At 49.7% G+C, this 17,856-nt stretch overlaps 1 protein-coding gene and 1 pseudogene across 39 annotated transcripts in view; one reads left to right on the plus strand and one right to left on the minus strand.

Annotated features, from left to right (window-relative positions):
* Positions 1–1,516: 1,516 nt before the first annotated feature.
* SEMA4A (semaphorin 4A) overlaps positions 1,517–17,856 on the minus strand; it is a 34,618-nt gene continuing 18,278 nt past the window's right edge. For all 39 annotated transcript variants that reach the window (XM_015111897.3, XM_077943093.1, XM_028827849.2 and 36 more), the window contains 5 exons: positions 6,240–6,420; positions 4,294–4,412; positions 3,991–4,148; positions 3,575–3,675; positions 1,517–2,848 (listed from right to left, as the gene is read on the minus strand). In XM_015111897.3, the coding sequence (XP_014967383.3) occupies positions 2,259–2,848; positions 3,575–3,675; positions 3,991–4,148; positions 4,294–4,412; positions 6,240–6,420 (1,149 nt within the window). In that variant the 3' untranslated portion in view covers positions 1,517–2,258. The remainder of the gene's footprint in view (positions 2,849–3,574; positions 3,676–3,990; positions 4,149–4,293; positions 4,413–6,239; positions 6,421–17,856) is intronic.
* LOC718212 (SAP domain-containing ribonucleoprotein pseudogene) lies at positions 8,286–9,080 on the plus strand (annotated as a pseudogene).

Consider the following 17,856-nt stretch of genomic DNA (forward strand, 5'->3'; position numbering starts at 1 on the left):
CTGGGTGTGGTGGCAGGTGCCTGTAGTTCCAGCTACTCAGGAGGCTGAGGCAGGATAATTGCTTGAACCCAGGAGGCAGAGGCTGCAGGGAGCTGAGATTGTGCCACTGCACCCCAGCCTGGGCGACAGAGCGAGACTCCGTCTCAAAAAAAAAAAAAAAAATACACACACACATACACACAGTGGCGCAATCTTGGCTCACTGCAGGCTCCGCCTCCTGGGTTCAAGTGATTCTCTTACTTTAGCCTCCAGAGTAGCTGGGACTACAGGTACCTGCCACCACGCCTGGCTAATTTTTTGTACTTTTAGTAGAAACCGGGTCTCGCTATGTTGGCCAGGCTGGTCTTGAACTCCTGACCTCGGGTGATCCACCTGCCTCGGCCTCCCAAAATGCTGAGATTACAGGCTTGATCCACTGTGCCTGGCCTTTTTATTTTTATTTTTTTTGGCTAAGCGGGTATGTTGCATGCTTTTTTTTTTTATCACGATTTAAATTTTTAAAAAATTTAAGAACCCACAACAGAAGAAAATTGTGAGAATGGGGTGGTCAATGTGTGAGGGGTACACAGACACCGATGTCAAATTTGGCATTATGGGTTTATGGGTAGTCTTTGAGAGAGCCATTTAGCAGAAAGGTAGGGAAAGAAGCCAGACCTCAGGGGATTGGAGAGAGCTCAGGTGACACTGGAGGGAGGTGGGGGCAGCCAGAATGGAACCGCTCCCATGTTTGGTGGTACCAGGAAAGAAAGACTGAGTGGGGGTGACGTGAATGGATAGAGTTTGGGGAAAGATTTGTTTTGTTGTTTTTTTATGTAGAGAACGCCTGAACACACCTGTAGGTGGGAGAGGAGAGATGAAAGATGAGGAAGTGGGTAAAGCGAGTGGGGATGCTGGAGGTCGGATGGTTAGAGAACAGATCCCTAGCAGTGATGGGCTGAGAGATGTGCTGGTTAGCCTTGGTGGAAGAGGGACCTGTGCCTTTGTGACAGAGGGGAGAGGAGGAAGGTGGTGTGGAGGTGTATGGAGCATTATCAGATATTGAGAAGGATGTGGCCAGGATGGGGGTGGATGCACAGCCTTTCTATAAATTCATCTACCAACAGTTGAAGCCAACTGCTGCAGTGGGGAAGCGGGGCTGAGTTGGAGTCACGAGAAGTGTGGGAGAGCTGTGGACAGCAACTGTGGGGGCCGCAACAGGGGAGTTAGTGATGGATGAGGTAGCGCCTGTCTAGCAGACGGATACAAGCTGAGCCTGGTCAACATCAACCTGCGGTTGGCCCAAAAGGCAAAGTTTGCGGCACCCTCCAGCAATGCTCAGAGTGGAGGAAAGAGCTGTGGGCTGGTTCTGGGTGCGGAGCTGGCAGGGCAGAGGAGGTAGTCTGAAGTCGGAGAGAACAATCACCCCACAAACCTAGGCCTCCTCCCAACTGATGTGCTTGGACTGCTTGCTCCCTTGACATCCCAGCAATTCTCTGCCAGAGCCCTCTGCTCCAACAAACACATCGCCCATCATACATAAGCTTTGTCTTTTTAATAAAAAATAAACAGTCTCTGACAAGCAGTTTTCTGAATCCCAAAACAAAAGGGAGGGGGAGAGGTCAAGGGGTCAGCTAGGGTAAAGGAATGAACAAGGCTCAGATTACCCCTACCATTCTCCCAGGGCAGAAGGGATCACAGTCTGCCCCAACTGAAGCAAGAAGGAAGGTGGTCAGACTTCAGGAAAGACTTCCTGGGAGTCAGTGGTGCATGTCTGGTAAGGGAAGCAGGAGGGAGCAGATCCCTGCACGACCCTGGGAGAGGGGAGTGTTGGTGTTCAAAGTGGCAACTTCAGAGTGGAGTTTCCAGGAGCGGCATGTTAGCATATGGTTGTTTAGATGTTTGGTGTTCATTACCATAGTGTCCTGGGACAGGCAGGTTTTTTAGGGTCTCTTGGAACACTGTGTTTCTGGAGGGTCCCTGGAATGGCCAGAACTGAAGGATCCTCTCCAGGTTCTTCAATATCAGCGCAGGAGCAGGTCTGGGGGTAACCCCCACCCTGTTAGAGAGCTCGTGTGCTTGGTAGAAGGGAGTCCCATAGGGGAGGCAGACTGCTTCGCATCACCCTGCTGAGTGCCATCGGTGATGCAGAGTAGCAGAAGCTCCTCTCAGGGGAGAAAGGTGGTCTTTTGTGCTGCTCTCATCCTAGTCAAGGCTGTGCTGGGGCCACCCGGCCAGCATGGCCAGGTGCCTGCCCTGCAGCCCCAGCCTGTGCCTAGAGTTTAAGCCACCTCAGTGCCTAGGCAGTTGTCAGCGTCCACATCACTGGCAGAGGTCCTGCATTCCTTGGGGGACTGGAGGTGTTGCTCTCTGCTCAATGGGGCCTTCTCCCCAGGGGGCAGGGTCTCGCAGCCCTGAACCTTGCCCCGAGCCCGGAGTGCTCCCAGTGGGGAGGCCAGGAGGATGATGAGGGCTCCTGAAAGCACTAAGGCGAGGAGGACAGTGACAGTGACAAAGTGGGGCCAGTAGGACCGCTGGGCAGCCAGGGCGGTCCCACCACTGACCCTGGTCAACGGGACCTCCACGTGCTCCCGGGGGATGCCTGCCAGTTCAGGATCCAGGGCCAGGGACTGGTCCTGGCTGTCCACCCAGTAGGAGACCACAGGGTATGAAAAGCCATTCTCAGTTGCCCAGCACTGGTAGAGACCTCCAACTCCATCCTGCACTATCAGCAAGAGGGAGCCATTGTAGACAGTGGAAGAGGCTTCTGGGACTGCTGCTGGGCCATGACTCCAGTAGTAAGAGGCCAAGGCTGACAGGTGGGGGCACGGGAGCTCCAGGAAGGAGTTGGGGACAGCCAGAACTTCTTTAACTATAGAAGAAAAGGAGCAAAAGGTTAAGGGATGGGTGAAGGACGGAGACAGGAGGGAGTCTCTAACCTATCTTTGGACCCCAGCCCTTTTATTTTTCTGAGGCAGGGTCTGGCTCTATTGCCCAGGTTGGGGTGCAGTGGCGCAATCTCAGCTCACTGCAACCTCTGCCTCCTGGGCTCAAGCCATCCTTCCACCCCAGCCTCCCGAGTAGCTGGGACTACAGGTATGTCTCTCCACGTCTGGTTAATTTTTGTAGAGATGGGGTTTTACCATGTTGCCAGGCTGGTCTCAAACTCATGAGCTCAAACAATGGTAGAAGAGAGTACCGCCTCAGCCTCCCAAAGCGCTGGGATTACAGGCGTGAGCCACCGCGCCCGGCCAGCCTGAACCCTAACTCTTATCTCCAACTTCTATTTCAACTTCCAAAATCAAATTTCACTCCTCCTTAATTTCCAGTCTGGACCCCAGACTAAGCCCCAGTCCACTTTACTCCAACTCTGACACCAAAATCAACTGCAGCCTCAATCCTGAATCCCAGCTCGGCCTCCAGCTCAGAATTCCTGTCCCTCTTCCCTATAGCCAGGACCCAAATCCATCCCAACTCGGGTGTTCAGATCTCAAGGCAGGCAGGTGCTGGGGGAGGAAATTGGAGCAGGAATGCCCACCCCTGCCCAAAAGTCTTCCAGAGCCTTTGCACCTCCCCTGGTGAGAGGTCCTGCACTTACTGATTTGCGGGCGGCTCTGAGGCCGAAGGCTCCTGCTCATGGGGCCACTGGCACATGCCCACTCTGGGTTCCCCCGCTCCATGTCCTGCTTCCAGGAGTTCCTAAGAGAGCAGAGAAAGCAAAAATTATCCCTCGAAAGAGCTAAAAGTGGGAAGAGGAAGGAGGAAGGCAGGAAGTGCAGTAGGGAAGAAGGTAGGCCAGGGGAGACTAGGAACAGAGAGGAGAGGAACCCGGGATGGTTAGAGCAGCTTCAAAACTGCCCGGAACCTCCATCCCTGGAGAAACCCACTGCAGGATGGGAGGACTCTTGGAGTGAATGTGTCAGTAGCCCCTGGACAGAGGAAGAACAGTAGCAGAAGCTGGCTGAGAAGGGTCCTGGCTGGCCATCCAGGCCACCATCCAGGACTGGCACTCACAGGGTGGGGGCAGACAGGAAGCAACAGGTTCGAGACTCAGGGTCCCAGGCACAGTGGGGATCCCGGGCAAGGACACAGTCCACACAGCTCTCATAGACGCTACAGTTGGCTCGGGGCACCCTCCAGACACCTCCTGAGAAGCCTACAAACACTGCACCCTGGAGGAGAGATGGAGATTGTCAGGGAGCCCCAGCCACATCTAGTAAAGTCCCAGCACGCCGGTGCAGGCCCAGGGAGCCAGCCCAACAGGCCCCCAGGGCCAGCCCCACTGGAAGGCCATCTGATAGTCAGGTCCCTTCCCACCTGGGTGGGGGCCAGCTGCAGGTTACGAACAGGTTCGGGGTCAGGGAACAGCTGAATCTCTTCCACCAGATGAGCACCGCTGTCCCCACTCACCACAGCCTTGTGGAGCGACCCTGTGGCTATGGGGAGACAGAGAGAGCAGAAGTCATCTCACCTCATCCACAGATCCCTTCCCAACTTCAGTGGGCCTCCCCAGCTGTAAGAAAGCGCCTTCTGAGGGTGATGTGTACTGGGCACGGGTCAACCAGACCGTTCACCTTCCTCTCTGCCATGGAGATGGCAGTCTCTTGTAAATGGCTTAAAATCCCTTGGACCTCTGTCCTTCCTTTGCAACTCCCTGACAAAACTTTATCCCTGGAGAAACCCAACTATTTCTCCATAGGCATGAAACAGTGGGCGGCTGGGTGCTTCTGTAGAAAATCACATCACCTGCCTCCTTCACTTTCATCAAGCACCTCAGGGAGGTCTACCTGGCCACCCTTTTAACAGGTGCAACCTCCTTACCTGGCATCCCTGATTCCCCTGCACACACCTCTACATGACTCAAATCTCATGATGTGCCACGTAATTTACTTATTAAGGATGCTATTGTCTGTCTCCACCCACTCCACAGACTGAGATTTTTGACTTTTTGTTCTCTGCTGTATACTCAATACATGCACAGCTGATACGGTGCCTAGTAATATGGCCTGAAGGAATGAATGAGCTTGGCAGATTTCTTCCACTGACCCTCAAGGTTATCCTCAGCCAGGCCCTGCCTGAGCAGTCGGCCTGGGCAGTCTTGCAGCATTCCCTGCTGACTCCCTCTCCCCCTTTCCACAATGGCTATTTTGTTTTTTGGGTTTTTTTTAGACAGAGTTTCACTCTTGTCACCCAGGCTGGAAGGCAGTGGCACAATCTTGGCTTATTGCAACCTCTGCCTCCCGGGTTCAAGTGATTCTCCTGCCTCAACCTCCCGAGTAGCTGGGATTACAGGTGCGTGCCACTACACATGGCTAATTTTTTTGTATTTTAGTAGAGACGGGGTTTCACCATGTTAGCCAGGCTGGTCTCGAACTCCTGACCTCAGGTGATCCACCTGCCTTGGCCTCCCAAAGTGCTGGGATGACAGGCATGAGCCACTCCACCCAGCCCACAATGGCTATTTGAATCTACCCCTCTCTCCTCAAACTTCCCACCTTTCCTGCCCCCTCACTCCCAGCTCATGACCTTGTGTCCTCCTCCTACATAGAGAACACAAAAGCCTTCAAATAAGAGCTCCCTTGGCTTCTGCCCCCTGAGCCTGCACACCCACCAAGTCGCACCACGCTGCTACAACTTCACTCCCAGCCCAGCTCAGGTGCTGTCTCCCCGCCACCCACAGCTGCTCAGCTCCACATGTGTCCTGGACTCTGGCCGCCTGCTCCCTCCACAACTTTACCTGCCATGTATCCCTTCTTCTACCCATCTCTTTGCCATCCCCCTGTCTACTAGATGCTTAGTCCTTCCTGTCTATAAAACAAGAACCCTGGGGGCAAGGAGGGGGAAAAACAAAACCAAGAACCCCAGCTGGGCCCCACTCCCTGCTCCAGCCACCTCTCTCCCCTCACAGCTGAGTTTCCTGAAAGAGTGATCTCTACAATGCGGTTTCCAGCTCCCCTCCACCCACTCACCTTTCAAAATTCCTCTAACATAGCTTCCCCCCTAAGACACACAGCTCTTGATAAGGCCACCAAAGACCTCCCTGTCTGCCTCCCCCACCACACAAAGCTCAGGAAGGGTCGGGAGTGGACTGTTTTGCTCCTCTGCTGTATTTCCAAAACCTAGAAGAAAAGCCAGGCACATAGCAGGTGCCCAGTAAACAGCTGTTGAATGAATAAATGAATGAACTCAAGGGTTTCCCTCCTCAACCTGGGGGCAGCCCCTGCTCTAGTCCTCTGGGGGATGTCCCGGAACTCTTTACTCACTGGTTCCCAGGTACATGACAAGATGGCTGCGCCCATCAAGGCCCTGGGCTGTCTCCACTGCAAGCCGTGTATACTCCACACCAGATTTCACCAGCAGGGGCGTTCCCACCACCTGCTCATCCATCAGGAAATGGTCCTTCATGAAGGTCAAGGCCTTATCAGAGGAGGGGCCCACCGAACACTAAAGGAGGAGGGAGGCAGATCAGGTTGGTTGGCCCCTTTCCCTCAGCTCACCCTCCCACCGACGCGTGCGCTTCTCCTTCGCCCCCTCCCTCATGGCAGTCCTCATTTCAGGGTGGTGGTTAAAGCTCCGACTCTGGAGCTGCCTGGTTGTGCATCCCAGCCTCTGCTTGCCTGAGGTTCCTCAGCTGTGAAGTGGGCCTATTACCAAGACCTGCCTCATAGGCTCACTGGGAAAATGAAATGCACTAATACATGAAAAATAATTCACACAGTGCTTGGCATGAAGCAAGCACTCAACCAATGTTAACTGTTATTATTGTTCTCCTCCTTTGCACCTCCAGCAAGGAGGCCTGGCAGCCAGCAGGAAGCAGGACGAAGGCTCCTTACAGGCAAGTACCAAATTTTATGGCTGGACATAGTGGCTCATACCTGTAATCCCAGCACTTTGGGAGATCTAGGCGGGCGAATCACCCTGAGGTCAGGAGTTCGAGACCAGCCTGGCCAACATGGTGAAACTCCGTCTCTACTAAAAATACAAATAATAGCTGGGGGTGGTGGCATGCCTGTAATCACAGCTACTCAGAAGGCTGAAGCAGGAGAATTGCTTGAACCCAGAAGGCAGAGGTTTCAGTGAGCCGAGATTGTGCCACTGCACTCCAGCCTAGGCGACGGAGAGAGACTCAAATAAATAAATAAATAAAAATACAAAAATTAGCCAAGCATGGTGGCGGGCACCTGTAATCCCAGCTACTCAGGAAGCTGAGGCAGGAGAATCACTTGAACACGGGAGGTGGAGGTTGCAGTGACCCAAGATTTTGCCACTGCACTCCAGCCTGGGCAACTGAGTGAAACTGTGTCTCAAAAAAGAAATTTAAAAAAGGACCAAATTTTACTCATGTCTGCATTTCCTGGCATAGCACAGGATCTGGCACACAGTTGGTGCTCAATAAATGTTTGCTGAGTCAACGACTGAATGAATGTCACAGAAAGGGTTGGTGTAGCACGGAGCATTTCTCATCACGGTTTTGCACGAACTTGCTGCATGACTCTGGGAGAATCCCTTCTCCATTCCGAGCCTCCTTTTTCTCACCCATAAAATGAGGGGGTTGGACCAACTGTTCTCTAAAGGCCCTGCTAATATGAGGATGCTGTGACTCTGGGACACCTGCGTCCTGATCTTCAGTCAGGATCCTTGTTCTCCAAGAGCACTGTCTTAGGGCCAGCCCCAACTCTGTTACCTATAAGCTGTGTCCTTAGATAAGCTATTTCACCTCTCTGACCTTCAACTTTCTCATCTGCAAAATAAGGTAATAACATCTACATCTCGTTTTGATGCCAGAATGAGCACGTGCACCTACTCTCATGTCCTCCCAAAGGGTTTTTGTTGTTGTTGTTGTTTTTTATTTTTACAAATAGAGACAGGGTCTTGCTATATTGCCAAGGCAGGTCTCAAACTCCTGGCCTCAAGTGAACCTCTTATCTTGGCCTCTCAAAGTGCTGGGATTACAGGTTAAAGGGTTTTTTTTTTTTTTTTTTTTTTTTTTAGACAGAATCTCGCCCTGTTGCCCAGGCTGGAGTGCAGTGGCACGATCTCAGCTCACTGCAAGCTCCGCCTCCCGGGTTCACACCATTCTTCTGCCTCAGCCTCCCGAGTAGCTGGGACTACAGGCGCCCGCCACCTCGCCCAGCTAGTTTTTTGTATTTTTTTTTTTAGTAGAGACGGGGTTTCACTGTGTTAGCCAGGATGGTCTCGATCTCCTGACCTCATGATCTGCCCGTCTCGGCCTCCCAAAGTGCTGGGATTACAGGCTTGAGCCACCGCGCCCAGCCAAAGGGTTTTTTTTAATTAAAAAATTGTTTTTTGAGGGGTAACAAGATGGCGACCGAGACAGTGGAGTTCCATAAGCTGAAGCTTGCTGAACTAAAGCAAGAATGTCTTGCTTGTGGTTTGGAGACCAAGGGAATAAAGCAAGATCTTATCCACAGACTCCAGGCATATCTTGAAGAACACGCTGAAGAGGAGGCAAATGAAGAAGATGTTCTGGGAGATGAAACAGAGGAAGAAGAAACAAAGCCCATTGAGCTCCCTGTCAAAGAGAAAGAACCCCCTGAAAAAACTGTTGATGTGGCAGTAGAGAAGAAAGTGGTGAAAATTACATCTGAAATACCACAGACTGAGAGAATGCAGAAGAGGGCTGAACAAATTCTTACTCTCACAGAGCTTGGAGGGTAAGAAAGCTGCTCGGGCAGCTAGGTTTGGGATTTCTTCAGTTCCAACAAAAGGTCTGTCATCTGATAACAAACCTATGGTTAACTTGGATAAGCTGAAGGAAACAGCTCAAAGATTTGGTTTGAATGTCTCTTCAATCTCCAGAAAGTCTGAAGATGATGAGAAACTGAAAAAGAGGAAGGAGCGATTTGGCATTGTCACAAGTTCAGCTGGAACTGGAACCACAGAGGATACAGAGGCAAAGAAGAGGAAAAGAGCAGAGTGCTTTGGGATTGCCTAATGAAAAGTTCTTGATACTTTGTGTTCTCCAGTGTTTTCCATTTCTCTCATTCTTCTTGGTCACACATATGCCTAAATGCACAGTCATGTGCCTACGTCCTGCCTCACAATGAGGGAGCATGTACCCCAGGTTCAAGTGCTGGATTGTGTCATGTGACCATCCCAAAACTCAGAGCACCCTATGGCCATCTTTGCCCTCTGTCACATAACTTGAAAACTGCCTGGTGGCCCTTTTGCAGTGGTTCCCTCCAGCAAGCCTTGATCTCAGTTGAAGAAGCTCTTTCCCAGCATTCCAGTGCCCCTGTCAGCTCCATACTCCTCAGACACCCTTAACAAAGGCTGTCATGCACACAATGTAACAAATACACAAAACAAATGATAATTACACTAAAAAAAATTATTTTTTTTAAACAGTGTCTCACTGTCATCCAGGCTGGAGTGCAGTGGCATGATCTTGGTTCACTGCAGCCTTGACCTCCTGGGTTCAAGCCATCCTCCTATCTTAGCCTCCTGAGAAGCTAGAACCACAGGTGTGTGCCACCATGCCTGGCTAATTTTTTTTTTTTTTTTTTTTTTTTTTTTGAGACGGAGTCTCGCTCTGTCTCCCAGGCTGGAGTGCAGAGGTGCGATCTCGGTTCACTGCAAGCCCCACCTCCCGGGTTCACGCCATTTTCCTGCCTCAGCCTCCTGAGTAGCTGGGATTACAGGAGCCCACCACCACACCCAGTTAATATTTGTATTTTTAGTAGAGACGGGGTTTCACCATGTTGGCCAGGGTGGTCTCCAACTCCTGACCTCAAGTGATCCACCCACCTCTGCCTCCCAAACTTCTGGGATTACTGGCATAAGCCATCATGCCTGGCCCGAGCTAATTTTTTATTTGTAGAGATGGGGTCTCACTATGTTACCCAAGCTGATCTCCAATTCCTGGCCTCAAGTTATCCTCCCACCTCGGCCTCCCAAAGTGCTGGGATAACAGGCTTTAGCCACTGCACCTGGGCCAAAGGGAATTTTTTTTGTTTGGTTTTTTTTGAGACGGAGTCTCGCTGTGTTGCCAGGCTGGAGTGCAGTGGCACGATCTTGGCTCACTGCAAGCTCCGCCTCCTAGGTTCAAGCAATTCTCATGCCTCAGTCTCCCAAGTAGCTGGGATTACAGGCATGCACCACCACACCCAGCTAATTTTTTATTTTTAGTAGAGATGGGGTTTCACCATGTTGGCCAGGATGGTCTCCATCTCCTGACCTAGTGATCCGCCTGCCTCTGCCTCCCAAAGTGCTGGGATTACAGCGTGAGCCACCATGCCTGGCCAGGGAATTTTTAAAAAGACATAAACCTAGACGAGTGAGGGATGGGGAGAACAAGAGAGAAGTGCAAAAGCATCCACATTTTGGAAGCTGGAAAGCGAATGAACAACAGAAAAGACTTAACAGAGAGAGAGAGAGAGAGAAGAATCTTCTCAAGCCAGCCCTGGAGGAAGCCCCAAAACATTTAGAAGGCAGGATTCCTAAAGTTCACGAATTACTAATCTCAGGCACCTCTGGAAGTGAGGTTAATGGGGATGCTAAATAAGGAGGATTATTTGAAAGTCTGTTTAAGAAACAGGCTGGTGGCCGGGCGTGGTGGCTCAAGCCTGTAATCCCAGCACTTTGGGAAGCCGAGACGGGCAGATCACGAGGTCAGATCAAGACCATCCTGGCTAACACGGTGAAACCCCGTCTCTACTAAAAAATACAAAAAACTAGCCAGGCGAGGTGGCGGGCGCCTGTAGTCCCAGCTACTCGGGAGGCTGAGGCAGGAGAATGGCGTGAACCCGGGAGGCGGAGCTTGCAGTGAGCCAAGATCCGGCCACTGCACTCCAGCCCGGGCGACAGAGCAAGACTCCGTCTCAAAAAAAAAAAAAAGAAACAGGCTGGTACTCTCCAAACTCCACAGACCTGGGTGACTGCCCCTTCCACATCCTGGCCCAAGACTGGAGGTTAATCCACCAGAGAGAGTAAAACAGAGGGTTTCTGGATGAAGGATAGCAGGCCCAGTTGATGGGGACACCATCCTGAAAGCAGGGGGATTCAATACAGGTAGGTATACTACATGATGAGACTCTTTCCCAAACCCAACCCTCTTCCCCTGTGGCTCCCAGACACCAAGAGCCAGATCATCTGCCTCCACGCAGAAGACTAGAAGAGGCTGCTCGGGAAACTGACTGGAGGTCTAAGAGGAAAGATTTAATGACCTAAGATACAGTAAAGACACTGACATTGAAGATTCCCACCAAATAGCCCAGCCAGACCACTCTCAGTGGTGGCATAACAGAGACCAAATTTCCAAGCCTTAGTTATGGACACAGAGCTCCAAACAGCTTCAAGGTCCCCCGCTGTTAAACATGAGTAGACATTCAAGGACTACCAGACATGTAAGTAAAACCACCAACATGAAAGAAAGAAACCAAAATAAACAAATAGAAAAAAAAAAAAAAGAAGAAAAAGAACCAACAAAAACCTAAGAGAGGCCGGGCACGGTGGCTCACACCTGTAATCCCAGCACTTTGGTAGGCCGAGGCGAGCAGATTGCCTGAGGTCAGGAGTTCGAGACCATCCTGGCCACCATGTTGAAACCCTGTCTCTACTAAAAATATAAAAAAATTAGGTGGGCGTGGTGGTGGGCACCTATAATCCCAGCTACTCAGGAGGCTGAGGCAGAAGAATCGTTTGAACCAGGGAGGTGGACATTGCAGTGAGCCAAGGTCGCGCCTCTGCACTCCAGCCTGGGCAACAGAACAAGACTCCATCTCAAAAAAAAAAAAAAAAAGAAAAGAAAGAAAGAAAAAAAATGCTGGGCACGGTGGCTCATGCCTGTAATCCCAGCACTTTGGGAGGCTGAGGTGGGCGGATCACCTGAGGTCAGGAGTTCAAGATCAGCCTGACCAACATGGTGAAATCTCATCTCTACTAAAAATTCAAAAATTAGCTATGTATGGTGGTGTGTGCCTGTAATCCCAGCTACTCGGGAGTCTGAGGCAGAAGAATCGCCTGAAGCCAGGAGGCAGAGGTTGCACTGAGCCGAGATAGCGCCATTGCACTCCAGCCTAGGCAACAGAGTGAGACTTCATCTCAAAAAAAAACAAAAAAAACAAAAACAAACAAACAAAAAAAAACCTAAGAGGAAATAGAAATGAATCAGAAAGAAGAAAACTTCACAGAAATCCATCATTACTATCCTAAGAGAGATACGTGAAAATAGTGCACCCATGAAACAGGAAGCAAATGCTGCCAAAGAAGAGTCTTTCCTTCACACAAAGAGGGCCACCAGGCATTACAGGCATCCAGAGAAAAGAGCACACAACCAGGATGAAGTAATCTTGCCCCCCCTCCAAACCAAACCTGAATCTGAGTAAGTCTCTAGATCCAACTACTGAACAATTTATAGGAAATACTTAAACTACACTACAGAGATGCAGTCATCAAGATCCAGGCTGTGGAAGACTCTGACAAACAAAAAAATGCATGAGAAAAATGGAAGATGGGAAGGGATTATGTAAATTTTTTTCCTTTCTCTTTTTTTTTTTGAGACACGGTCTCACTCTGTTGCCCAGGCTGGAGTACAGTGGGGTACAGCCTCAACCTCCCAGGCTCAAGTGATCCTCCTACCTCACATTTCCAAGTAGCTAGGACTACAGGCGCACAGCACAACACACAGCTAATTTTTAAATATTTTGTAGAGATGGGGGTCTCGCTATATTGCCCAGGCTGCTCTCAAACTCCTGGGCTCAAACAATCCTCCCACCTCAGCCTCCCAAACTGTTGGGATTGCAGGCTTGAGCCACTGTACCTGGTCTTAAATTTCTTTTAATCTATACAATCCCAGGTGAGGCATGGTGGCTCACACCTGTAATCCCAACACTTTGAAAGGCCAAGGTGGGAGGATTGCTTGAACCCATGAGTTTGAGACCCTGCCTCCACATAACTGGGTGTGGTGGTGGGTGCTTGTAGTTCCAGTCACTCAGGAGGCTGAGGTAGGAGGATCACTTGAGCCCAGGAGGTCGAGACTGTTTGGCAGAAACGAAAAATCTTTTTTCTTCTTCTTTTTTTCTTTTCTTTTCTCTTCTCTTCTCTTCTCTTCTCCTTTCTTTCGATGAAGTCTCGTTCTGTCACCCAGGATGGAGTGCAGTGGCACGATCTCAGCTCACTGCAACCTTGGCCTCCTTGGTTCAAGCAATTCTTCTGCCTCAGCCTCCTGAGTAGCTGGGACTATAGGTGTGCACCACCATGCCTGGCTACTTTTTGTATTTTTAGTAGAGACGGAGTTTCACCGTGTTGGTCAGGCTGGTCTTGAACTCCTCACCTCAGGTGATCCACCTGTCTCAGCCTCCCAAAATGCTGAGATTACAGGTGTGAGCCACTGCACCTGGCCTTCTTTCTTTTTTCTTTCACTGTCTCTGAACACAGAAATGAAAAACCTGACAGAAAGATTGGAAGACAAAGTTGAGACACTCTTCCAGAAAAATAGAACACAACCAAAGACCTGGACAGTAGGAAAGCTTAAAAAAAGTGAGAAGACGGCCGCGCGCGGTGGCTCAAGCCTGTAATCCCAGCACTTTGGGAGGCCGAGACGGGCGGATCACGAGGTCAGGAGATCGAGACCATCCTGGCTAACACAAGGAAACCCCGTCTCCACTAAAAATACAAAAAAATTAGCCGGGCGTGGTGGCGGCGCCTGTAGTCCCAGCTACTCGGGAGGCTGAGGCAGGAGAATGGCGGGAACCCGGGAGGCGGAGCTTGCAGTGAGCCGAGATCGCGCCACTGCACTCCAGCCTGGGCAACAGAGTGAGACTCCGCCTCAAAAAAAAAAAAAAAAAAAAAAAGTGAGAAGACTAGTCTAGGAGGTCCAGAAAAAAGTGAGAAAACACTCCGTTGGAATGTAAGCCCCATGAGGGAAGGGACTTTCTTTTTGTTGTTGTTGTTGTTGTTGTTGAAACGGAGTCTCACTCTGTCGCCCAGGCTGGAGTGCAGTGGCCGGATCTCAGCTCACTGCAAGCTCCGCCTCCTGGGTTTACGCCATTCTCCTGCCTCAGCCTCCCAAGTAGCTAGGACTACAGGCGCCCACCACCTTGCCCGGCTAGTTTTTTGTATTTTTTTAGTAGAGACGGGGTTTCACCGTGTTAGCCAGGATGGTCTCGATCTCCTGACCTTGTGATCCGCCCGTCTCGGCCTCCCAAAGTGCTGGGATTACAGGCTTGAGCCACCGCGCCCGGCCCCGGGACTTTCTTTTTTTTTTTTTTTTTTTGAGACGGAGTCTTGCTCTGTCGCCCAGGCTGGGGTGCAGTGGCCGGATCTCAGCTCACTGCAAGCTCCGCCTCCCGGGTTTACGCCATTCTCCTGCCTCAGCCTCCCGGGTACCTGGGACTACAGGCGGCCGCCACCTCGCCCGGCTAGTTTTTTGTATTTTTTAGTAGAGACAGGGTTTCACCGTGTTAGCCAGGATGGTCTCGGTCTCCTGACCTCACGATCCGCCCGTCTCGGCCTCCCAAAGTGCTGGGATTACAGGCTTGAGCCACCGTGCCCGGCCAGGACTTTCATGTGTTTTGCTCACTTCTATATTCCCTGCCCAGAATAGTCGCATGTGTCCTCAAAAAATATTTGTTGAATGAAAAGAAGATAGGGCCGGGCACAGTGGGTCATGCCTGGAATCCCAGCACTTTAGGAGGCCAAAGTGGGTGTATTGCTTGAGCTCAGGAGTTCAAGACCAGCCTGGGCAACATGGTGAAACCCAGTTTCTACTAAAAATACCAAAAAAAGGCCGCGCACTGTGGTTTACGCCTGTAATCCCGGCACTTTGGGAAGCCAAGGCAGGCAAATCACCTGAGGTCAGGAGTTCGAGACCAGCCTGGGCAACATGGTGAAACCCTGTCTCTACTAAAAATACAAAAATTAACTGGGCATGGTAGAGGGCACCTGTAGTCCCAGCTACTTGGGAGGCTGAGGCAGGAGAAGCGCTTGAACCCGGGAGGCAGAGGTTGTACCGAGCCAAGATAGAGCCACTACATTGAAGCCTGGGGGCACAGCAAGACTCCATCTCAAAATAAATAAATAAATAAATTAGTCGGACATGGTGGCGTGAAACTGTAGTCCCAGCTACTCAGGAGGCTGAGGTAGGAGAATCACTTGAACCCAGGAGGTGGAGGTTGCAGTGAGACAAGATCGCACCACTGCACTCCAGCCTGGATGACAGTGAGACTCCATCTAAAAAAAAAAAAAGAAGAAGATAGGAAGATATAGTTCAAGAAAACTCAGAACTGAAAGAACTAAGAGTACTAATTTCCAGGCTGAAGTGGCCCAGTGAGCACCCAGCACAATAAACGAGTAGTGTTCCATCAAAGCACAACACCATGAAATTTCAGAACACCAGGACAAAGAAAAAGCACTACAAGATTCCAGTGAGGGCAGTGAGGGCAGTGAGGGCAGTGAGGCACGCTGCCTATACGGTAGCCCTGCTCCATGAGTATCAGTATTTAAAAAAAAAAAAAAAAAGATTTCAGTGAAATAAAACGAGGTTACATTCAGAGTGCTAGGGATCAGAATAACTTTGGACTTCTCAACAGCACCACTGGAAGCTAGAAAATAATAAAGCAAGGCCTTCAAAGTTTGAAGGAAATGTGTTTCTACTCTAGAATGACGTATACTTAGCCAAATTATCAAATAGGAAAGTAGAATACATTTTCAGACACTCAAGATCTTAAAATGTTTTACCTGCCATGTATCCTTTTCCAGGAATCTACAAAGGATAACCTCCACCAAAATGAGACAGTTGAAAATTCAAAAAAAAAAAAGAGGAAGCCATAGGACGCAAGAAACACGAGATGTGTCACAGGAAAGAGGCAAAGGGGAATCCCCAGGCTGATGAGGAAGGGGGATTCCAGGATGGCATCTGCGCTCCGGGAGTAGAGGGCACTAGTCCAGACTGGAGCAGACAGGAAGGCTCTCCAGGAAGACAAAACTGTTAGAAAAGCTAATAGGTCTGTCTTCAGAAGAGATTCAGATAATTTAGGAAGAGCTTGGGGTTGAATTAAAGATAAGAGCTTCGACCAGGCACAGTGCCTCATGCCTGTAATCCTAGCACTTTGGGAGGTTGAGGTAGGAGGATCACCTGAGGTCAGGAGTTAGAGACCAGTCTGGCCAACATGGTGAAACCCCATCTCTACTAAAATTACAAAAATTAGCTGGGTGAGGTGGCAAACACCTGTAATTCCAGCTACTCGGGAGGCTAAGGCAGGAGAATCACTTGAACCCAGGAGGCAGAGGTTGCAGTGAGCCGAGATCGCGCCATTGCACTCCAGCTTGGGTGACAGAGTGAGACACTGTTTCGAAAAAAATAATAAAAATAAAGAGCTTAGAAAACAAAGCAAGCAGAAAAGTCAAGATAATTACTAGCCCCAGGGAAAACAAAACTATGCAAAAAGGAAAAGTAATCATGGCTTACTACCTGGCTCGGCTGTGAATAAGAAGAGTCATAATATAAATAGTGATCTAACCAAAATTACCAGAAAATTACATTAGGAGATTGGGGGTGGGTGCAGTTACTGTATGTTGGTCCAAGTCAGTTTTGTTGAGAGAGGGTTAGAAAGCCGATTTGCATTGTTTGCTGATTTCTGTGATGTATACTTCCGCCATGGCTAATTTCAAGCTACCAATATAATATCACTGAACACAAATTTGGAAAAAGATGTGCAAAAACAGTTCTTGCTAGCTGCTGCAAGCCAGCTCTAGCACACCACTGGGTGGAGACGGGGGTTGGGGAACATAGTTAAATTCTCGCCTTTTACAATGGAAATTCAACAGATACTGTCAGAAACTGAAACATCAAGAAGTAGCAATAAAAGCATGTTATTTAGAGATTTTGAGATAAATTTAAAAAGAATCAGCTAAAAGAGTTGAAAATGTTTGGGGCGAGGTGGAGGATGGGAAATAAGACTGCTTTTTGTAGTTAACCCTATAGATCTATTTGATTTTAGATCTGATTCTTCAAATCACGTACATATAATAGCTCTGATTTTTTTCTCTTTTGTAGAAATGGGTTCCCCCCAATATTGCCCAGGCTGTGATTTTTTTTTTCTTTTTTTCATTTAAAAACTTTTTTAGAGACAGCATCTCACTCTGGTCACCCAGGCTGGAGTACATTCTCATGATCACAGCTCACTGGAGCCTTGAACTCCCAGGCTCAAGTGATCCTCCTACCTCAGCCTCTTGAGTAGCTGACTACAGGCACATGCCACCATGCCCAGCTAATTTTTTTTGGTAGAGACAGAGTCTTACAATGTTGCCCAGGCTGGTCTCAAACTCCTAACCTCAAGTGAACCTCTCGTCTCAGTCTCCCAAATGGCTGGGATTACAGGCATAAGCCACCATGCCCGGCCTCTGATTTTTTTTTTTTTTTTTTTTTTTTTTTTTTTTGAGACTGAGTCTCACTCTATCACCCAGGCTGGAGTGCAGTGGTGCAATCTTGGCTCACTGCAACCTCCACCTCCCAGGTTCAAGCGATTCTCCTACCTCAGCCTCCCAATAGCTGAAATTACAGTCATGCACCACCATGCCCGGCTAATTTTTGTATTTTTAGTAGAGATGAGGTTTCACCACGTTGGCCAGGCTGGTCTTGAACTCCTGACCTCAAGTGATCCACCTGCCTCAGCCTCCCAAATTGCTGGGATTACAGGCATGAGTCACCACACCCCGCCTGGTCTCTGATTTTTTTAAAAAGTTAAATAATAAAGGCAGGTGGCAATGCCCGAGACAGTCCTTGGCACACAGCCCATGTTCCCTTGTTTCCATAGTGATATACCCAGATATTTGGTGTACAGTTAGCCTTGGTGAAGGGAGATGGCTCTGGCAACTCCTCTGTGTATAAGAGGGTGCTAGGCACATGTGGAATGTAGG

Source organism: Macaca mulatta, chromosome 1 (assembly GCF_049350105.2).
Source record: "Macaca mulatta isolate MMU2019108-1 chromosome 1, T2T-MMU8v2.0, whole genome shotgun sequence".
In the NCBI taxonomy this organism is placed as follows: domain Eukaryota; kingdom Metazoa; phylum Chordata; class Mammalia; order Primates; family Cercopithecidae; genus Macaca; species Macaca mulatta.